Below are 16666 nucleotides of genomic sequence, written 5' to 3' on the forward strand. Positions count from 1 at the left end.
AATTAAAAGATACAAACTTATTTTTTCTTTACACAATATGCATTTAAACTTTGGATTCACTACACAAGGAAGTCATGGGGGTCAATGCTTATTAGCTATCATCGTAGCGTGGCCGTTTCTGAAGACAATCTGCTGGCTTACTTATGGAGTTATTTGTAAGAATAGATTGATGGGCTAGATGGGTCAGAGAGCTAATCCAGCAGTACTTTGCTTATGTCCTTATTCTTTCTCCCTTTCTGTAGGAATAGTGTTTATAAGAAGCTATTATTGTTTCTTTTGGGTTTTGGTGGAGCAGAATCAAATCAATGGTCATTTTTCCACAGTTGTAAATAATATATGCAAATAATATATTTGAATAAATTAAATACAGAAAACATTTGAGTATTAGACTGAGAAGATACTCAAGAGAGATAGAGATCCAGTAAGTTTATTCCTATGTTCTTAACTATGTGTGCCCTAAAGGTATTTAGATGAAAAGATCCCCGCAGCGTAGCTGTATATTCTACAGATGCAGTGCAACCCTTCTGGAGGATATCAGGTTGAGATAGATTGTGTAAGATGAGTCATCCTTCTCATGATAGCTCTGGGAAGCAACATGTCATTTTAAAGTGATTTTCTTAAGAGAGGTTCAAAGAAAAGTTAATTAACACTTCAGTATTAGGAGGTTATACTTGAAATGCATTCAGTTTTAACTCTGTTACAAAGCATTACCAATTTGATGCAAATTTTTATCAGCAATTCATTTCCTTTGTGAAGGATAGCGTACATTACAGTTGATGAACGGTACTTAGTGATAATAACTTCTAGCCAGTGTCTGGGTTTGTTTAAATTAAGTCTATGAAGAGAAAGAGGTGACAGAATTCAGACAGCTGTTTCTTTTTGAAATCAAACAGTGGAGTGTGAGGATATAACGAATTATAGACACTCTTAGTATTTTTAGAGTGCTACTCTTCCATCAGTACCTCTTTTACTGGCAAGCTGGATATGTCCTGAAGAGATGCAAAATTTTGCAACTTCTTTAAAGAATGAATTTGCTAAATGAAAATAATTTCTGCATTGTAAAATATATATTTTGGCTTAAGTTCAAAGATGCAGAAAGCTGTGTTAAAATATTTCAGCTATAATACTGTTGAAAAACTGTAAAAAAATGGTAATAGAAGTATTGAATATGACCTTGTAGTTCTATCTTACAGCTATATATATATCAGAACTGGATGATTGTCTTTTCACTTCCTTAACTACAAGGAACAATTATCAAACAACAACAGATGGAACAGACAACAACAGATCTGAAGAAAGAGCAAATAATTATACCTTAATCAAACCTTGATTAATCACAGTATGCAAAGCATAATTGCTGCCCATCGACTATTCCATGGAAGTACTCTTTAGTGTTTGCACTCTAAGAATGTTTTACATATTGTTCTGAAAGTTTACCTTGTGATACACAGTGGAAGCCATCGCCATGATAACCTGCTTTGCATTGGCAGCTGAAGGACCCTGGGCTGTTGTAGCAAACAGCATCTGGATGGCAACGGTTCGATTGACATTCATCTACATCTATTTTTTTATAAGAGAATAATAATATAGGATATAAGGCTCTTCCATGCAATATCTTATTGTAAATCCTCTGCAAAATATTTGAGTCTGCAACCCCATGAACTTTTCAGAGAATCAAGGCACAGTGCCTACTGAGTCAAATAGTATCAAACTATTGTTTGATAATTCACAAACAACTTTTATGCACATAGATTGTGGGCATGCTAAACAGTTCCAAGATAGTAACTATCTTAATCAACAATTAGGGTGTTTTAAAGAGGAAAAAATTACAAAGTTGGAATATACCAGTATCCCGTGCATCTCCTATATAAATAAATAAATTGTCAATGGCACAGTAAATTTAATGGGAATCAAATATTGGAGAAACATTTAATTTCCCATAAACAAAAAATATGCATTGATAGTAGTAGTATAGTATTCACAATCGGATTATTTTATAACTGTTAATATTGAAATAAACAATTGCTATTTGCCTGAAAATCCTGAGTATTCCAGATGGAATCTGTGAACTTTTGATAAGTGCATATTTTTAATAATTGGTTATTTCTGCCTTTTAAGAATTTCTGAAGATATATTTGTAATTAATAACATTTTCATATAAATTCTCACTGTACAGCCCTGCTCTCATTTGATTTCCAAAAATTAATATGAAAAAATAACTTAAAAAATATGGATTGTAGAATATTTGACCCCAGCAATAAAAAAAGATTCTGTTAGTTCATTTCGTTTTTTTTAAAGTTATTTTCTTCACCACATAAAAATTATTATGATAAAAGGGTTGAACACAATTATCATATAACAGAATTGCATAAAGACCCCCCCCCCAAAAAAAAAGACAAAAAGAAAAGACAATGCTATCCCTCACCTATGCAGGAACGTCCATCTCCAGAAAACCCTGGAATACATGCACAGATATAAGAAGATCCACCAGAGTAGATGCAGCTGGCACGTTGGGGGATATCACACGTGTGTGAACCCATCAAACAATGATTCACTACACGGTCGACAGCTGTAAATCAAATATGCATATGCAAAGAAGATTAAAGTTTAAGCTTTTTCTTTTTCAACAACAAAAATTTTTTTCAGGAGATGCTGAAAGCAGAAAAAACTGAGTACTGTAGACTTTTTTTAAAAGTAATCTTTCCAAGTTGGGATTTTAAAGGTATTTTTAACTTTATGCTTTTAGATGTTGCAAAATTTGTGAGCCAAATTGTTACTTAGAAGAGTAAAGTGTATTATGGCATCTAGCTAATACCCATGTCACCAGTACTCTATATTTATTTATGTTTTAGTGTTTATCAGATATAATTTGATTTCCTTCCTCTCAGTCTTGCAGTTTATATATAGATGCTAGAGTCATCTTTTGGTTTAATTGCTTATTTTCACCAAACCCTTTCCTGCATTCTGCTTTTTCTCAAGCACAGATTCTCACATTCATGGTAGCTTTTTCCATCATTTAGTTCATTATGTTATACAAATTTACTTGATGTTTCCTTTCTCTACAATTCAACACAATTCCATACATTTTGCTGTTTGAGACATTAGTCAAAATGGCAATCTCCAGATGTAGGCAAAAAAGAAGCATGGCAAACTTTGTTTGCCCATACTTCTAGTCTGCTAATTTGTTATTAACAGGGCTAGGAGACCTCAGAGAATCGAACGTTTGCCATTCATAATGTGTTATGAGGAATTGTTCACCTTACTTTCTAAATTATCTCTCCCACCTTCCTTTTCCCATGACATCTAGACATGAATTTTCAGACAGTATTCTATTTCTGCTTGAAAATGAATGGGGGAAAAGTGTGTGGGCGCGCACGTGCGCGCGCATGCACACGCACACACACACAAGCTTTTACTCAAAACCTTTCCAGTAGAGTTTACCACCAGTTTCTGTTTTGCATTTGGGGAAGACAGACAAATAGATCTGTACATAGAATATAGCACAATTTTATAACCTATTTTTGCTCAAATATATTTTGTGACAGCAGCTACAGAGTGGAATATGTTTTGGAACTTCTGTGGTATTGCGTGCAACATTAAGATCCTGGAAATTAATCAACTATGTATAATTCAATACATAATTAAAACCTCAATGCAGGACTTTTTTTACATAATTGCTGGGTAGCAATGTCTCCATGTGGAGAAACAATAAAACCATGAAAGGGTTCTTTGCAAACCCTTGTTGCTTATACAAAGAACGATTTACTATCTTACGAAAGTTTAAGCCACCGATGACCCAGAATTACAATTTGGCAATTGACTATAGCTGAAACTCAGTGAGATATAAAATTTTTGGCAGATTAATGAATTTTAAACAAATACAGAACATTTCCAAACTGAATAGTCATCATTAAGTGAAGTCATTTGGGAATTAAATTGTCTCTAAAACATTAACATTCTTTTTAAACTCTGAAAGTCTTCATCCATACTGTAAAGTATCCAAAAGCACATTGAACCTCACTTAAATTTTTCTACTATGAAAACAATTTTCCATTTAAAATAATTAAGTAATCACATAAATATATTCTATAATTAATTTATTTAGTAATTAATCAATTATTATTTCCAAAATATTTTGTATGACACTGGCAACAAATTAGGCTATGTCCAATGTTGGCTATTCACAAGAAAAATATATAGTGCATATAACACAGATTTCTCTCCTGCAATTCTCCATGACTTCTAGTAAAATCTGACATATTCTCCATATATAATTGTCTGAGTTTCCTACACAATATTGCAAAACATATCTAACTATTTTCCTTTCCTTCAGAGCTATATATCTATTGGGCCTGATCCCTGGTGACTAGATGGACAAATGATGCAATCTCCACTTGTACTGAGTTATAACACATAGTGTTTCCAAGGTCATCTGGGGATCTCGATTCCTCATCCTTTAATCCAGTGTGATTCTTTTCCTCTACTTCCCTCAACTTGGGCAAACATAAAAGTTTGTTATGTCAATCAGCTCAAATCATACTCCCAAAGTTTGTGAATTTCTGCTTGAAGCAGTCAGTCTTTATTTAGCCCAAGACCATTCGATTAGCTACTTTTTGTAGCCAATTGTAGCAATTTCAATGACATAATTCAAAGGCATCCATCTTCCTTCTTTACTACTCAAAAACCACTACTTCAACTATTCAGAGGTGGGTTTTTTTGCTTTTTTAAAATTAACTTTTGTATCTTCTCATAATTAATCTCACTTTACTTCGGGATGCTGTATCAATAATCTCATTCTTTATTGTTGCAAAGTATAAAGATTAAATCATTATTTCACTTATATTCTCTATTATGTTTTATTTTTACTATCCCATCTGAGGTCAGAGGTAAATGGTTCTATTTCCCCTTTTAAGATCTTGAGCAAAAAGGTGCTTGTATAAACATTGAGAGCTTATGCATTGGAGAAAAATTCCTTGTGTGTCCAGTCACACTTGGCCAATAAAGAATTCTATATTGTAAAAAAATTCTAATTTGCACATTTTCTTGCACCTTCTTACTTTCAACCTCAGATGCAGTTTTTTCTGAAATCTTTTGACACAGCATTTTAACTGCCTTTTCTCTTGTAGCTTTAAACAGTTCAATGGGCATTTTCACTTGCACCATGGGATTTCCTATATGATAGTAGGTAGATTAAGTCACTTTGTAGAGAATAGGTTCTGAATTCTCACACTGTCTGAAATGTTTTTGTCATTCGATAAAACTATTTCTAAATGGCTTCAGTATTGTCTTTTTTTTTTGCATTCATTTGCCTCTATCATTTCTTCTGTGCTTTTGCTTTAATAAACCTATCTTAGTTGTACATTTTCTTTTGGTTTTTTAATAAGACAACTTTCTACCTCTTTAGCTATTTTCTTTTATTCGTTTGAGTTCTTAACTGAGACATATTTCCTTTTGCTTTCTTGTTTACACTTTAAAATGCTACATTCAGTCTTTGTACAACTTTCATCTTCTTTCTCTTCCCTGACTATAACAATAGCATCTTTTGATGGGTACTTGGATCGTTTCCTCTTCAAATATTTTCTCCCTCTTTGTTTTTTTCATTATTTGACACAGCTGCTCAGAATCACTTTTGCGTAAGCTAAGGATAGCAGATCTATTCATTATACTGATCTTATCTTTTGACTGTTCAGTTTTGAGTTCATACTTTTCTGATATAACTGCTGGAAAAACTAAAAACAAATTTTTCCTTAGAGAACTCTGGGAACAATCCAAATCAACTTTACAAGAAAAGGGAAAAACTATGTGTGAAGGGAGTGAAGAGGATAAGTAAGAAGTGGGAGGAATGCTGGACATCAGTAACTAATAGATAATGCATTGTAATAGAGTTTTATCTAATTAACGACAGTTCAGTCCAGAATACAGGAAGGAAAGATTCAAAACATTCAAAAGACAGGATTTATCTTAACAAATAGTGTTACCTTCTACCTTAGTAGTAGAAGAGGACTGGAAGTTCCTATTGCATTCCTAGGATTCTGTATAAAATTCCTAATTCCTATACTAAAATTCCTGATTGAAGTTTGTGTAATTCTTGATCTTGTCCTGCTGACTTGGGTATGACAGTATAAAACACTTGATTTACAAGAGGTATTTTTAAAACCATTACAGTTATTTGTTGCTCCTCAAATAACAATAATAACAAAAGTTGAGCCATTTTAAGACCTAAATTGTTCGGTGTCCTGCGAGGCATAAACGAGGCAGAATGTCTAGGATGTTATATACCTTTCTACCTCCTTAAACATATACAGGCAGTCCTCAATTTATGACTGGCCACTTAGCAATTGTTCAAAGTTATAATGGATTCTTACAACCCAATTTTGAAATGTTGACATCTGCAGACACCAATCACATGATTGCATTTTGGGCACTGGGCAACCAGTTCATTTTTATCGCTGTTTGGATCATCCCATGGTCACTGGAAAATATATTCCTACATTTTTTGCTAGTTCCCAGTGTTTATTCCCAGTTTTTGGCAAAAAACACTGTCATTGGATAAAATGGATTCACTTAACAGCCACTCTGAAAAAGGTTGTAAAATCAGGCAAGGCCAGTTAGAGACTTACTTAACAATTGCAATGACTTATGACTGTAATTCCGGGCTCACTTAAGATCTTTAAGTCAAAGACTATGCATATGTAAAATACAAATTGTTTTATACTGCATCTAGCTCAATATAGTCTGCACTAAATCCCCAAACAATCTCCAGATTTCAGAGGATATTTTTTTTACTTTCTTTCCCTTTACTAGAGATACTGTTAACTAAACAATTGCATTTGACAGGGAGAAAGAAAAAATAATAATTAAAGACATGCCTAGCTACAGCCAAGCACTAAACTTCCTTCCAAACAGATGTTGAAGCTACTAAAATATAAGAAAGGAAATGTTTAATACAGCTGCTTGGCAGACAATAAAATTTTTATCAGACTAAAACTTTAGAAACCTTATCACATTACATACCTTCACTATAAACTATCCAGTCTCCCTTTATGAAAAGTTTAGTCTTAACTTAGCCACAGTTTTATGTCTCTTCTTTGCTCAATACACTTCATTAGGACACATTTAATATAGCAAATGATTTATTCAGTGAAGGTTAAAAGGACACTTCACAACAGATTCTGCTGGGATCACATCTGGATGTATCTCTACTAGGGCTAGGGTTAGGGATCCATGATAGAACAGATGTTATTAGCTAAGAAATTCAAGGCTGTATTAACTTTCCCTACTGAAAAAAATCAAAAAGGGAACACACTTATTGGCTCTACTTTTGATTGAGCACTTTCCATTTTTTATTATTTAGCTGTAAAAAACTCTCAGGTGCTCTTTGCCAAATGTCCTCATCCTCTCTAGCACTACCAGAATGACCCAGAACCACATAGCAGAATGAGGGTATTTTTACACATAAATAACAGCAGAACAAAGGCTATAGTCATCCATAAGAGGAGCAAGGGGGATATAACTGTAATAAAATGTTTTGCATTACAGTTTCTGCCCCTTATCTACCTATTTAAATGGGATTGTGGAAGGATGGAAATTGTATCATGAAAGGTATAAGGTACACCAGATTAAGAAACCAATGCCATAGAGGTGAGGGCTACTTTTATTGTATAGGTAGTACTCACTTAATGACCCTAATAGGAACTAAAGTTTTCATTGCTAAGCAAAGTGGACATTAAGCAACATGTCACATGATTGCACTGCCTAGCAACAGCTATTCCACTAGTCTCTATTGTGGCCAATAGGCTGGGATTGCACACCATTGTTAGTCCCAAAGGTGCTTTTTAAAGAGGCAACTGGACTTTCTGTTTTTTCTTTGAAGACGTTTCGCTTCTCATCCAAGAAGTTTCTTCAGCTCTCAGATTTTTGGATAAGAAGCTAAACATCTTCAAAGAAAAACCAGAAAGTCCTGTGCCTCTTGAAAAAACACCTTTGGGACAACCTATGACCCCTGGATGACTGAGGACTCCATAGATATACACCGTTGTTAGGTGAGGACCTTATGCTTCTCCTACTCTGTAGTATTCCCCTCCACTTCAATTCCCCCATCTCCCATATCTATCCTCTTCTGCCCTTTTGGTCAACCTATACTCCACTATCTATCCCTGCCTACCACTTCCAGCTGACCTTCGGTATATTTTTCCTCTCATTGGGGGAGCCTCTGGTTGAAGTAGCTGCTGGCCCTGCCTAAACCTCGCAAACACACTTCGTCAACAGTGGAAGAAGATGCTGAAGGTCAGCTGGGGTGGCAGGATTAGGCAGCAGCAGAGTCCCTGGTGGCAAAGGGGCAGAAATGGAGGGTGCGGGGGAGAGTTAAAGTGATTGCTACTGTTGTAAATGCCAAATGACTACAATTGGGACCAGAGTTTCTGTTGTACGTCAAGTTGAACCCAATTTTACTTCAATTTTTACAACAGTTGTTTTGCATGAATCAGGTAGTCATTAAGTGAATCCAGTTTTCCCAGTGGGTGGTTGGGGGTTTTTTTGGCTGAAAATCGGCAAAAAGTTTGCAAATCAGATTTATATGATCACCGGATGCTGCAATCAGTTGCCAAATGTCTGAATTGCAATTATGTGACCATGAGCATCATAAATGCAACTTCAAGTCATTAGTCCCTTTTTCTAAGGCATCATAACTTCAAACAGTCATTAAACTAATGGTTGTAAGTCATGGACTACCTGTAGTACTTTCTTAAGATAGTCTGGATTTCCCAAAACAACAAAGGAGGTTTTGAAATAAACTTACCTGTGCATGTTCGCCCATCATCTGAAAACTGATAACCCTCTAAACATTCACATCGGAAAGTCCCAGGCTGATTATTACATACAGCATTACTGCCACACACTGTTGGCTGCTCCTGGCATTCATTTACATCTGTGTAAAAAAGCAACGTTATTATACAACTGGCACTCACAAATCTTTAAAGGAAGAGCATGGCATATCTGTGTTTAGCTTTAGTTCAGCTGAAAGGCCATCTCTGTTTTCCAAGCAAACCTGTTCCAACAGAGATTAGAAGCACCAGCCACATGACTTGTCAAAACGTACGTGATGAAGAACGTAGTATCTGATTTTGTCAGATTGGGATACCAGTGTGTTTTTATTCCATCTGATTCTTACAGCACAGTAATTTAATATCATGACAAGGTGTGCACAAAGGAGATGGGTATTTATTTTTAAACCCAAGGTACCTCAGAAGATCGCAGCCTTGCAGAAGATGAATAAATTGTGGAGGGATATGGCTAATCCATCCTTTTTTTCCTAGCCACCATGCTGTTCAAAGTTATCTTCAGGCGGCTGTGTAGTCAGGATGAAAAATTCTAAACATAACTCAAGCACAACAGCAGCAATTCTGTACTGCCACCCTTCAGCTCTGATACACAACCTCCCAAGAAAGCTAATCTCCTTTAGTTTGGTCCTGAGAAACCACAAGCAAAAGTCAAGACAATATTAATTATATGGATTCACTCGGGTTTCCCCCTACCCCACCCCACCCCATTTTTTAGATGATAGGTATGAATTGAGTTTTATCTTCAGCATTTTTACTGTGGCTCCCATTTGGATTGCATTCCTTATAGCTATGGGCAAAAGACCATTTTCAATCGGAACAAAGGATTAAAAATTCTTCCTTGGCTCTACATTCCCAATCTGGGTCTTTTTTAAAAAAAAAAAAAAGTCCTAGCAGAAACAGGTCAGATTATACAAATAACTTCTATATGTATACTTCACACATAGTTCTGCCCTAATTTGCAGGGCTCCAGGATAAGCTGTAAATGCTTAAAAAGACATTGTATAGAGTACAATTTGACCATATTGCTATTTCTGTTGAGGAAATCAGGTGACTTTCTGTTGGCACACATATACAAGGAGAAAATATACCAGAATTTGTCATGTATAGCAAGTTTATAACAAATAGCAAACAGCAAAACATAGATTCTGAAAGTGAATACAGTGATGAAGAATCACATTGATTTTACATAAGTCCTATTAAAAATAAAATTCTTACCATAACATGTCCGTCCATCTCCCCGGAACCCCACTGAACATTCACAGGTAAACTGATTGCCTGTTCCTGGACGACAAACTGCATTAATGTCACAGCCATGGGTGCCTGTGTAACAAGGATTGTGGCTTACATCACCCGAACCATCTGCCAAGAGACCATAGAAGTTACTTTTAAAGAAGATTATCTGAAAAATAATAATCTTTCTATATTTGTGCTCTTGAAAAAGTGATTTAACATTGAATAGTTTCCAGGTCTATAAGATGCCAAAGGGTGTAAAATCTGGACAGCATAGCTTTTAAATGCTCAGCAAAAATGTATATACTCCTCATGTTTGTAAAGGTTAAGGCAAACTATGGAAATGTATCTTAAAGGTAATAAACAAGAACCAAGAAGAATTAAGTTCTTCTAGGCCCATATATTATTTCTAATATAGAAACTCTAAGCATTTCTCTAAATTCAGAATAAGTATAAATATTAGTTTAATAAATAATAACTATGACATAATAGAATGAATTATAGCTGTATTCACAAACAGCATGCTACATTTCTACTCAGCTTTTCTGCAGACCAATTTTGTTACCTATCCCTTATGGATGGTTTATCAAATCCAGCTTTTAGAATTCTATCTATCTATCTGTCTGTCTGTCTGTCTGTCTGTCCGTCCGTCCGTCCGTCCGTCCATCCATCCATCCATCCATCCATCCATCCATCCATCCATCCATCCATCCATCCATCCATCCATCTATCTATCTATCTATCTATCTATCTATCTATCTATCTTCTAGTCATAACTCATCTTGGCTTCTGAACAATTTTAATCATTTTAAAATGCAATCATTTTAATAATATATCATTATAGTCAAATTGCAATGACTTCATATGTGATCTTAAGCACAAATGAGTTATCTTACTTATGAAATTTCATGATAGAATGTTAACAAATCAGATAGAGAATATTCAGAAAGAAAATATTCTTCAGCTATACCCAAACAGTAAGGTATTTCTCATTTAAGGAACCAATCCATATGCACTTACATGGAAATAAGCCTTACTGAAATCACTGAAACTTACTTTAGAATAGCTATATATAGGTTTGTATTATTGTCAGTATAATAGGTCCTTTAAAAAACAAATTGCTTTTATGTCTGCTCTTAGAAGATAAATAGCACTGTTCACGAATCAACCCATTTTGCAGTGAATATCAAAGAGCAGAAGAAAAAAACATTCTCCTTTTGAAGAAAGGTTGAATGTTTGAGTTTTCTAACTAGCAAAAAATATCACTAAAGGAGCAAATAACAACAATTTATGAATTTATATATGGCGGATGGATAGTGAATTCTTTTTTCTCATATACTAGCACTCAGGGTCTTTCATTGATACTGGATGGCACAGGTAGTTCAAGGCAGGCACAAGAAAGTATTTCTTCACTAAAATATGTATGGAATTTTTTTTTGGCACACTATACAGTGATGGTCACTAGCTTAAGTTACTTTAAGCAAAGATTTGTAAAACTCATAAAGAATAGAATTGTTAATGGAACTTCTAGGATCAAAGGCAATATGTAAGAAACTAATTTTAGAAATGAACAGCAGGAGGCTGACTGTTGCCTTCAGTTATTACATCCTAGAGATGTTTGATTTGACTCTGTGGGAAGCAGGATGGTGGACTAGCAAAGAGAATGGCTCTTTTATATGGACTGTTGCATCTGAAAACCCACAAATATAAAATCAAAGACAGGCTTCTATGCAAAGGCAGTGGAAGTAAACCAGGCTAATTGTCAACTGAACATACCAATTGGGCCAATTGAATTGCTCATTGCATATCGCAAAATCTGCTCCTCTTTGTTATATAAGACAAAGACACTGTCCACTGATAGCTGCTGAGTAGCTGAACCAGAATGATGGGAATCATCATGGATGCATTCATCAAACGAAATAGTTTGTCGCCATTGATAAGAAACTGTGTATGTTGGTGATACTCCATTTCTTTCTGGTTCCGTCACAGTATACTCTCTGGTAGAAGAGGATGTGATAACTGAAATATATGAAATAAATTCATATTAATAAAAATTAGCCACACTTGAATATATTTCATTTAACGTAACAATATTAAAATATGACAAACAATCTAGCTCTACAATGATGGGGCTGACTCTTGATAATTTATTCACACAAGACTCTGAAAGATATCTTCTTCCTACTGGCAGAGGAAATGGGGTGGAGGACTTATTTATTTTCTCATGCCTCTGCACTCTTTCGTCATATTTCATGCTGTTTTAGAGCTATTTTGCTTCTTCAGAACAGCTTTTCACACTGACAGGAGGAGGAATGTGAAAAATATAAATTTGTTTCACTGTTTCTTTCTCCACTATGAATTGTGCCGGGGTATGTGTGTGAGAGAGGTATTTTCCAATTCATTCCTTTATAAAAGGCTAATGTTTATTTTATCTTTTTAATATCTTTACGCAATAGTTAAAGCTAAGTCTCAACAATATCAATCAGCTTGTGTTTAATTTATATTCATTTCACTTTTATTCAACTAAAGACGTTAATTTTGCAATGTTGCAAAAATGTAAACTTTTTATATTGCGCAACTAAAGACCTCAGCTGACTTGTCCAAAATGTTGAACTGGGCTAAAGAAAAGCAGCAGATCTCCTGAGACAAGTGTTTCCCAATCTCAGCATCTTTGTGTGGACTTCAGTAGAATCTTCCTAAAATGATCCATTTTTCCCATCAGGTTTCATAATAAAGCAGAAATATTTCCCATTGTATCACACAATTCAATTTTTGTACCATGTCTTGTTTTGCAATCTTAAATTCCATCCATCAAACAAATGGATGATTTTGAGAGCAAGCTCTTAAAATCTATGAAATGGTAAACAACACTGAATAGTTAATCAATTGATCATAGGTCTTACAGATCTAGACTACAAAAATCTGGACAATTACTAGCTGTCAGCTAAGAGGCACAGAGAACTCAACACTCTGCTGTCATCTAGTGGTCATCTGAAGTTTTGCAGCCCACATTTGGTCACATCCTCAGTTATTTGAGTACAAATTGATAAGACTTGAGTACTGAACAATTTCATAACAGAAAGGTTTGTCAGGCAAAGTCTTTTCAGTAAAGCATGTTCCACACAATGGATGTTTACATTTAAATATAGTAAGAATAATGTGAAGTATCTTTTTATAGGTAATTATAAATGATCACATAAAGTTCCCTGCAATATAAATTGGGGAAATAAAAAAAATGTGGCTCTCCCAAAGCTTCTATTGAAGTTTTTATAATCTCTACAAAAATTGCCAAACAAATTGAAAGAGTTCATGAGAGAGAGGGGGGAATTATTAAATACAAACTCTGTCAAAATAAACTGTATTTGTGGAGTGTAGTCCTTAGCATGTCCCTCAAAATTCTCAGTCAAGATAATCCCTTATTTTGAGCATATGGCTGGAAACTAATCATTTTGATCAGACTTTTTGTTTTCAAATATAACGGTAATTTGTTGGCTAAAACACAGCAATAAATTAGACAACTTCAGTGTCTTGCTAAAATAGATACATGATACCAATGATATAATTATACATGATGCATTGTGCTAGCCTGAAGATACAATACATACATACATACATACATACATACATACATACATACATACATACATATATATATATATATATATATATATATATATATATATATATATATATATGGGGGGGAAACAATGGAACAAAGTACATGTTTAACAGAGTTAGCAGAACTGACCTCCTTTTCTCTCAGCAACCCCCAATCCAACAACTTTGCCAAGAATTCTGAAACTAGTAAATGCCTGACTAGTTAGGAAAATCTTTGGATTAAAAATGGTTGCCATTAATCAATATCAGTTATCTCCTTTCTTCAATAGTCCTTAAGTTGTTTCCTGGGGGACAAGCTGAAAGAGCTGCGTTGAAGGGCTGAGAAGTTACCAGTAGCTTTGAATACCTGTATATTGCATATGTTGATTTGGGTTCTGGTCCTTAATGTCAATTAGTTTCATAAATGGTGTGATATACCTCCTATGGTTAAAAAGAGTTCCAGCCTGGAGAGACCAGGGACTGAATAGATGATTTCATCCTGCATTAATAGATTTGGCTGCAAGCTTTCCTGCAAATGTATTTAACTTACCCGAACTAGAAGAGTGATATAACTCAGTGTAAGGTTCTATATGGACGGATGAGCCGAATGGGATCTCAGGTACTTTGCCTTCAAGTTGCGTGCTGATTGTAAGATGCCCATGTTCATCAATCCCACTGAACTTCTGCTTAATGATCAGCTTTTCGTTGTTGCTGAGGAATGTAACTTCTGCTTGCCTTGTAAACTCGCCACCTAGAAGATAAATTACATTATGTTTTATTTATCTGTTGGAAAAGCCACCCTCTGTGTTAAAATATTAGTCTTGGTTCACCTAATCAGCTAAACTTTAAGTGGATTGTTTGCTTTTGGTTTAGTATTATGTATATACACCACTAACTGTGATTTTGTTAACAAGCTACAGTTTATATGTCTGAATTCTAAGAAAATTTAACAATTGTTGAAACAAATCATGTTTTAATATGATTATGGAATTAGATTCTGCCTACACAACCTAACAATTTTTCTTGCTCATTTTTGGAACCTGCATTCTCACTTTCTATTTTTTGTGTCTCCTTGATTTTTATTATTATTATTATAATGGCTTGTTACACAGTCAACCAGGTGTTTAGGTTGGATTTGGCATTTTATCCACCTATTGAGTCCTTCCCAAGGACCTGGAATAGGCAAATGTTGCTATTAAAGGTATTCATCACAGGCTGTAAGCTGTTTCAAAGTAAAGCTGTCTTTTGCAATTGACTGATAGTGATTTTGTCAGTCTGATAGGGTTTAAGTAGTGCTCCTGATGTTTTTGGGCTTCACCCAAGAGGCCTGTTACTACTGACAGTATTTTTCTTTCTTTATTTTTCTACAGTTGTTTAACTTTTTTAAAAAAGTTTTTGTATTTTATGATTTTTTTCTAGTATATGATGATGATGATGATAATAATAATAATAATAATAATAATAATAATAATAATAACTACTCCGCCGTTGCCGGTCCCAAGCCTGGATGAGAAAGGAGGAAGGTTGGGATCAGGTTGGCATCTGGTCCTGTAAAAAAAACCCCGCCAACCCATACAATATGGTGAAAAAAACGAATAAGAATTCCATACCGCATCGGTCGTCGCGCGGGTTAACAAGGGCCGCGGCGGATGTTGGGGTCCCTGGACATCCGTCGACAAGTGGGCTACAAGTGGACCAGCCAACAAAACGACAAAAATATAGTGCAGATGAAAACCGTGCCATAATGGCCTGTTACTACAACTCAGAGCCAGAAAAAAGAGGATATTTAAAGCGAATGTATGAATTATGGAAACAACAATATCCAGATTCAAATGTTAGTGAACAACGACTAGCAGATCAAAGGCGATTTATTATACGGAATAAAGTGTTTAGTGAAGTTGAACATGAGGAAATTCAGGCAAATTGCAAAACCCAAAAAACAATATCACAAGCGGAAATAACTGATATTCAAGACACAACTAAAGACACTATAGTAGAACTCCCAGAAGAAGCTCTCAGGGAGGAAATAACATCACCACCACTAGAACCAGTTATCACTGAACCAACTGATGAACTAACTCAAAAACAAAAAGAATTGAAGGATAAGATCATGGAGCATTTTCTGCTTAATGAGGAAAGGCAACGTTTACCATCACTAAAAACTGTGCCTAAGAAAATTTTGGCCCCTATCATGAAAATGGTTAATGCAATGTTTTCAACAATTGAACCGGGATCCATCTTGGAAACAAACCAGTTAATGTACAGCGCAGCTGTAATAGTCACTAACGAACTAGGCATTAAAATTAAAGTACCTAGTCACACAACAGAAAAAGCATCAAAGCCAAAGTGGAAAATCCGTCTAGAACAAAAAATCAAAAAATTAAGGGCAGATGCTAGTAACTTAAAGAACATGCATGAGCAACGGCTTAAAAACAACAAAATCATAGATCGGCTAATCAGAAGATATAGATTGGATACAAGAAACATCAATGAAGCTGTAGAGATTGTAAAACAGCAGATAACAGCAACAGCTAGAAAAATTGAAAGATATGAGGCACGAATCATCCAATATAAACAAAATCAGCAATTTCGATCAGACCAACGGCGTTTTTATCAAAGTCTTAATGTGAATGGTGACACCAAAAATGAAAAACCAGAAAAGCAGGCCACAGTTGAATTCTGGAAAGAATTGTGGGAAAATGCAAAGGACTACAACAAGGAAGCAAAGTGGATACATGACTTTGAGAAAAGCATTGGCAACAAACAAATGCAAGTATTAGAAATAACAACTGAGATGATAAAAAATCGAGTTAAAAAGGTAAAGAATTGGACATCACCTGGAAAGGACCAATTACATGGTTTCTGGCTCAAATATCTGACCAGTTTACATGCAATATTGGCCAGGCAACTGAATGAAATTTTACAAAAGGGCCAAATTGATGAATGGTTGACAACTGGAAAAACATACTTGATGCAGAAAGATCCAACTAAAGGAACAA

At 35.0% G+C, this 16666-nt stretch overlaps 1 protein-coding gene across 1 annotated transcript in view; it reads right to left on the reverse strand.

Moving 5' to 3' along the window:
• The window catches only part of NID1 (nidogen 1), a 53496-nt gene that overhangs the window by 15733 nt on the left and 21097 nt on the right, over window positions 1-16666 (reverse strand). Inside the window, exons 7-12 of the mRNA XM_032216456.1 lie at window positions 14218-14418; window positions 11847-12089; window positions 10056-10199; window positions 8798-8926; window positions 2426-2569; window positions 1438-1560 (exon numbers count right to left, since the gene is read on the reverse strand). Of these exons, the coding sequence (XP_032072347.1) occupies window positions 1438-1560; window positions 2426-2569; window positions 8798-8926; window positions 10056-10199; window positions 11847-12089; window positions 14218-14418 (984 nt within the window). The remainder of the gene's footprint in view (window positions 1-1437; window positions 1561-2425; window positions 2570-8797; window positions 8927-10055; window positions 10200-11846; window positions 12090-14217; window positions 14419-16666) is intronic.

The sequence above is a fragment of the Thamnophis elegans genome, chromosome 4 (genome assembly GCF_009769535.1).
Source record: "Thamnophis elegans isolate rThaEle1 chromosome 4, rThaEle1.pri, whole genome shotgun sequence".
Lineage (NCBI taxonomy): Eukaryota > Metazoa > Chordata > Lepidosauria > Squamata > Colubridae > Thamnophis > Thamnophis elegans.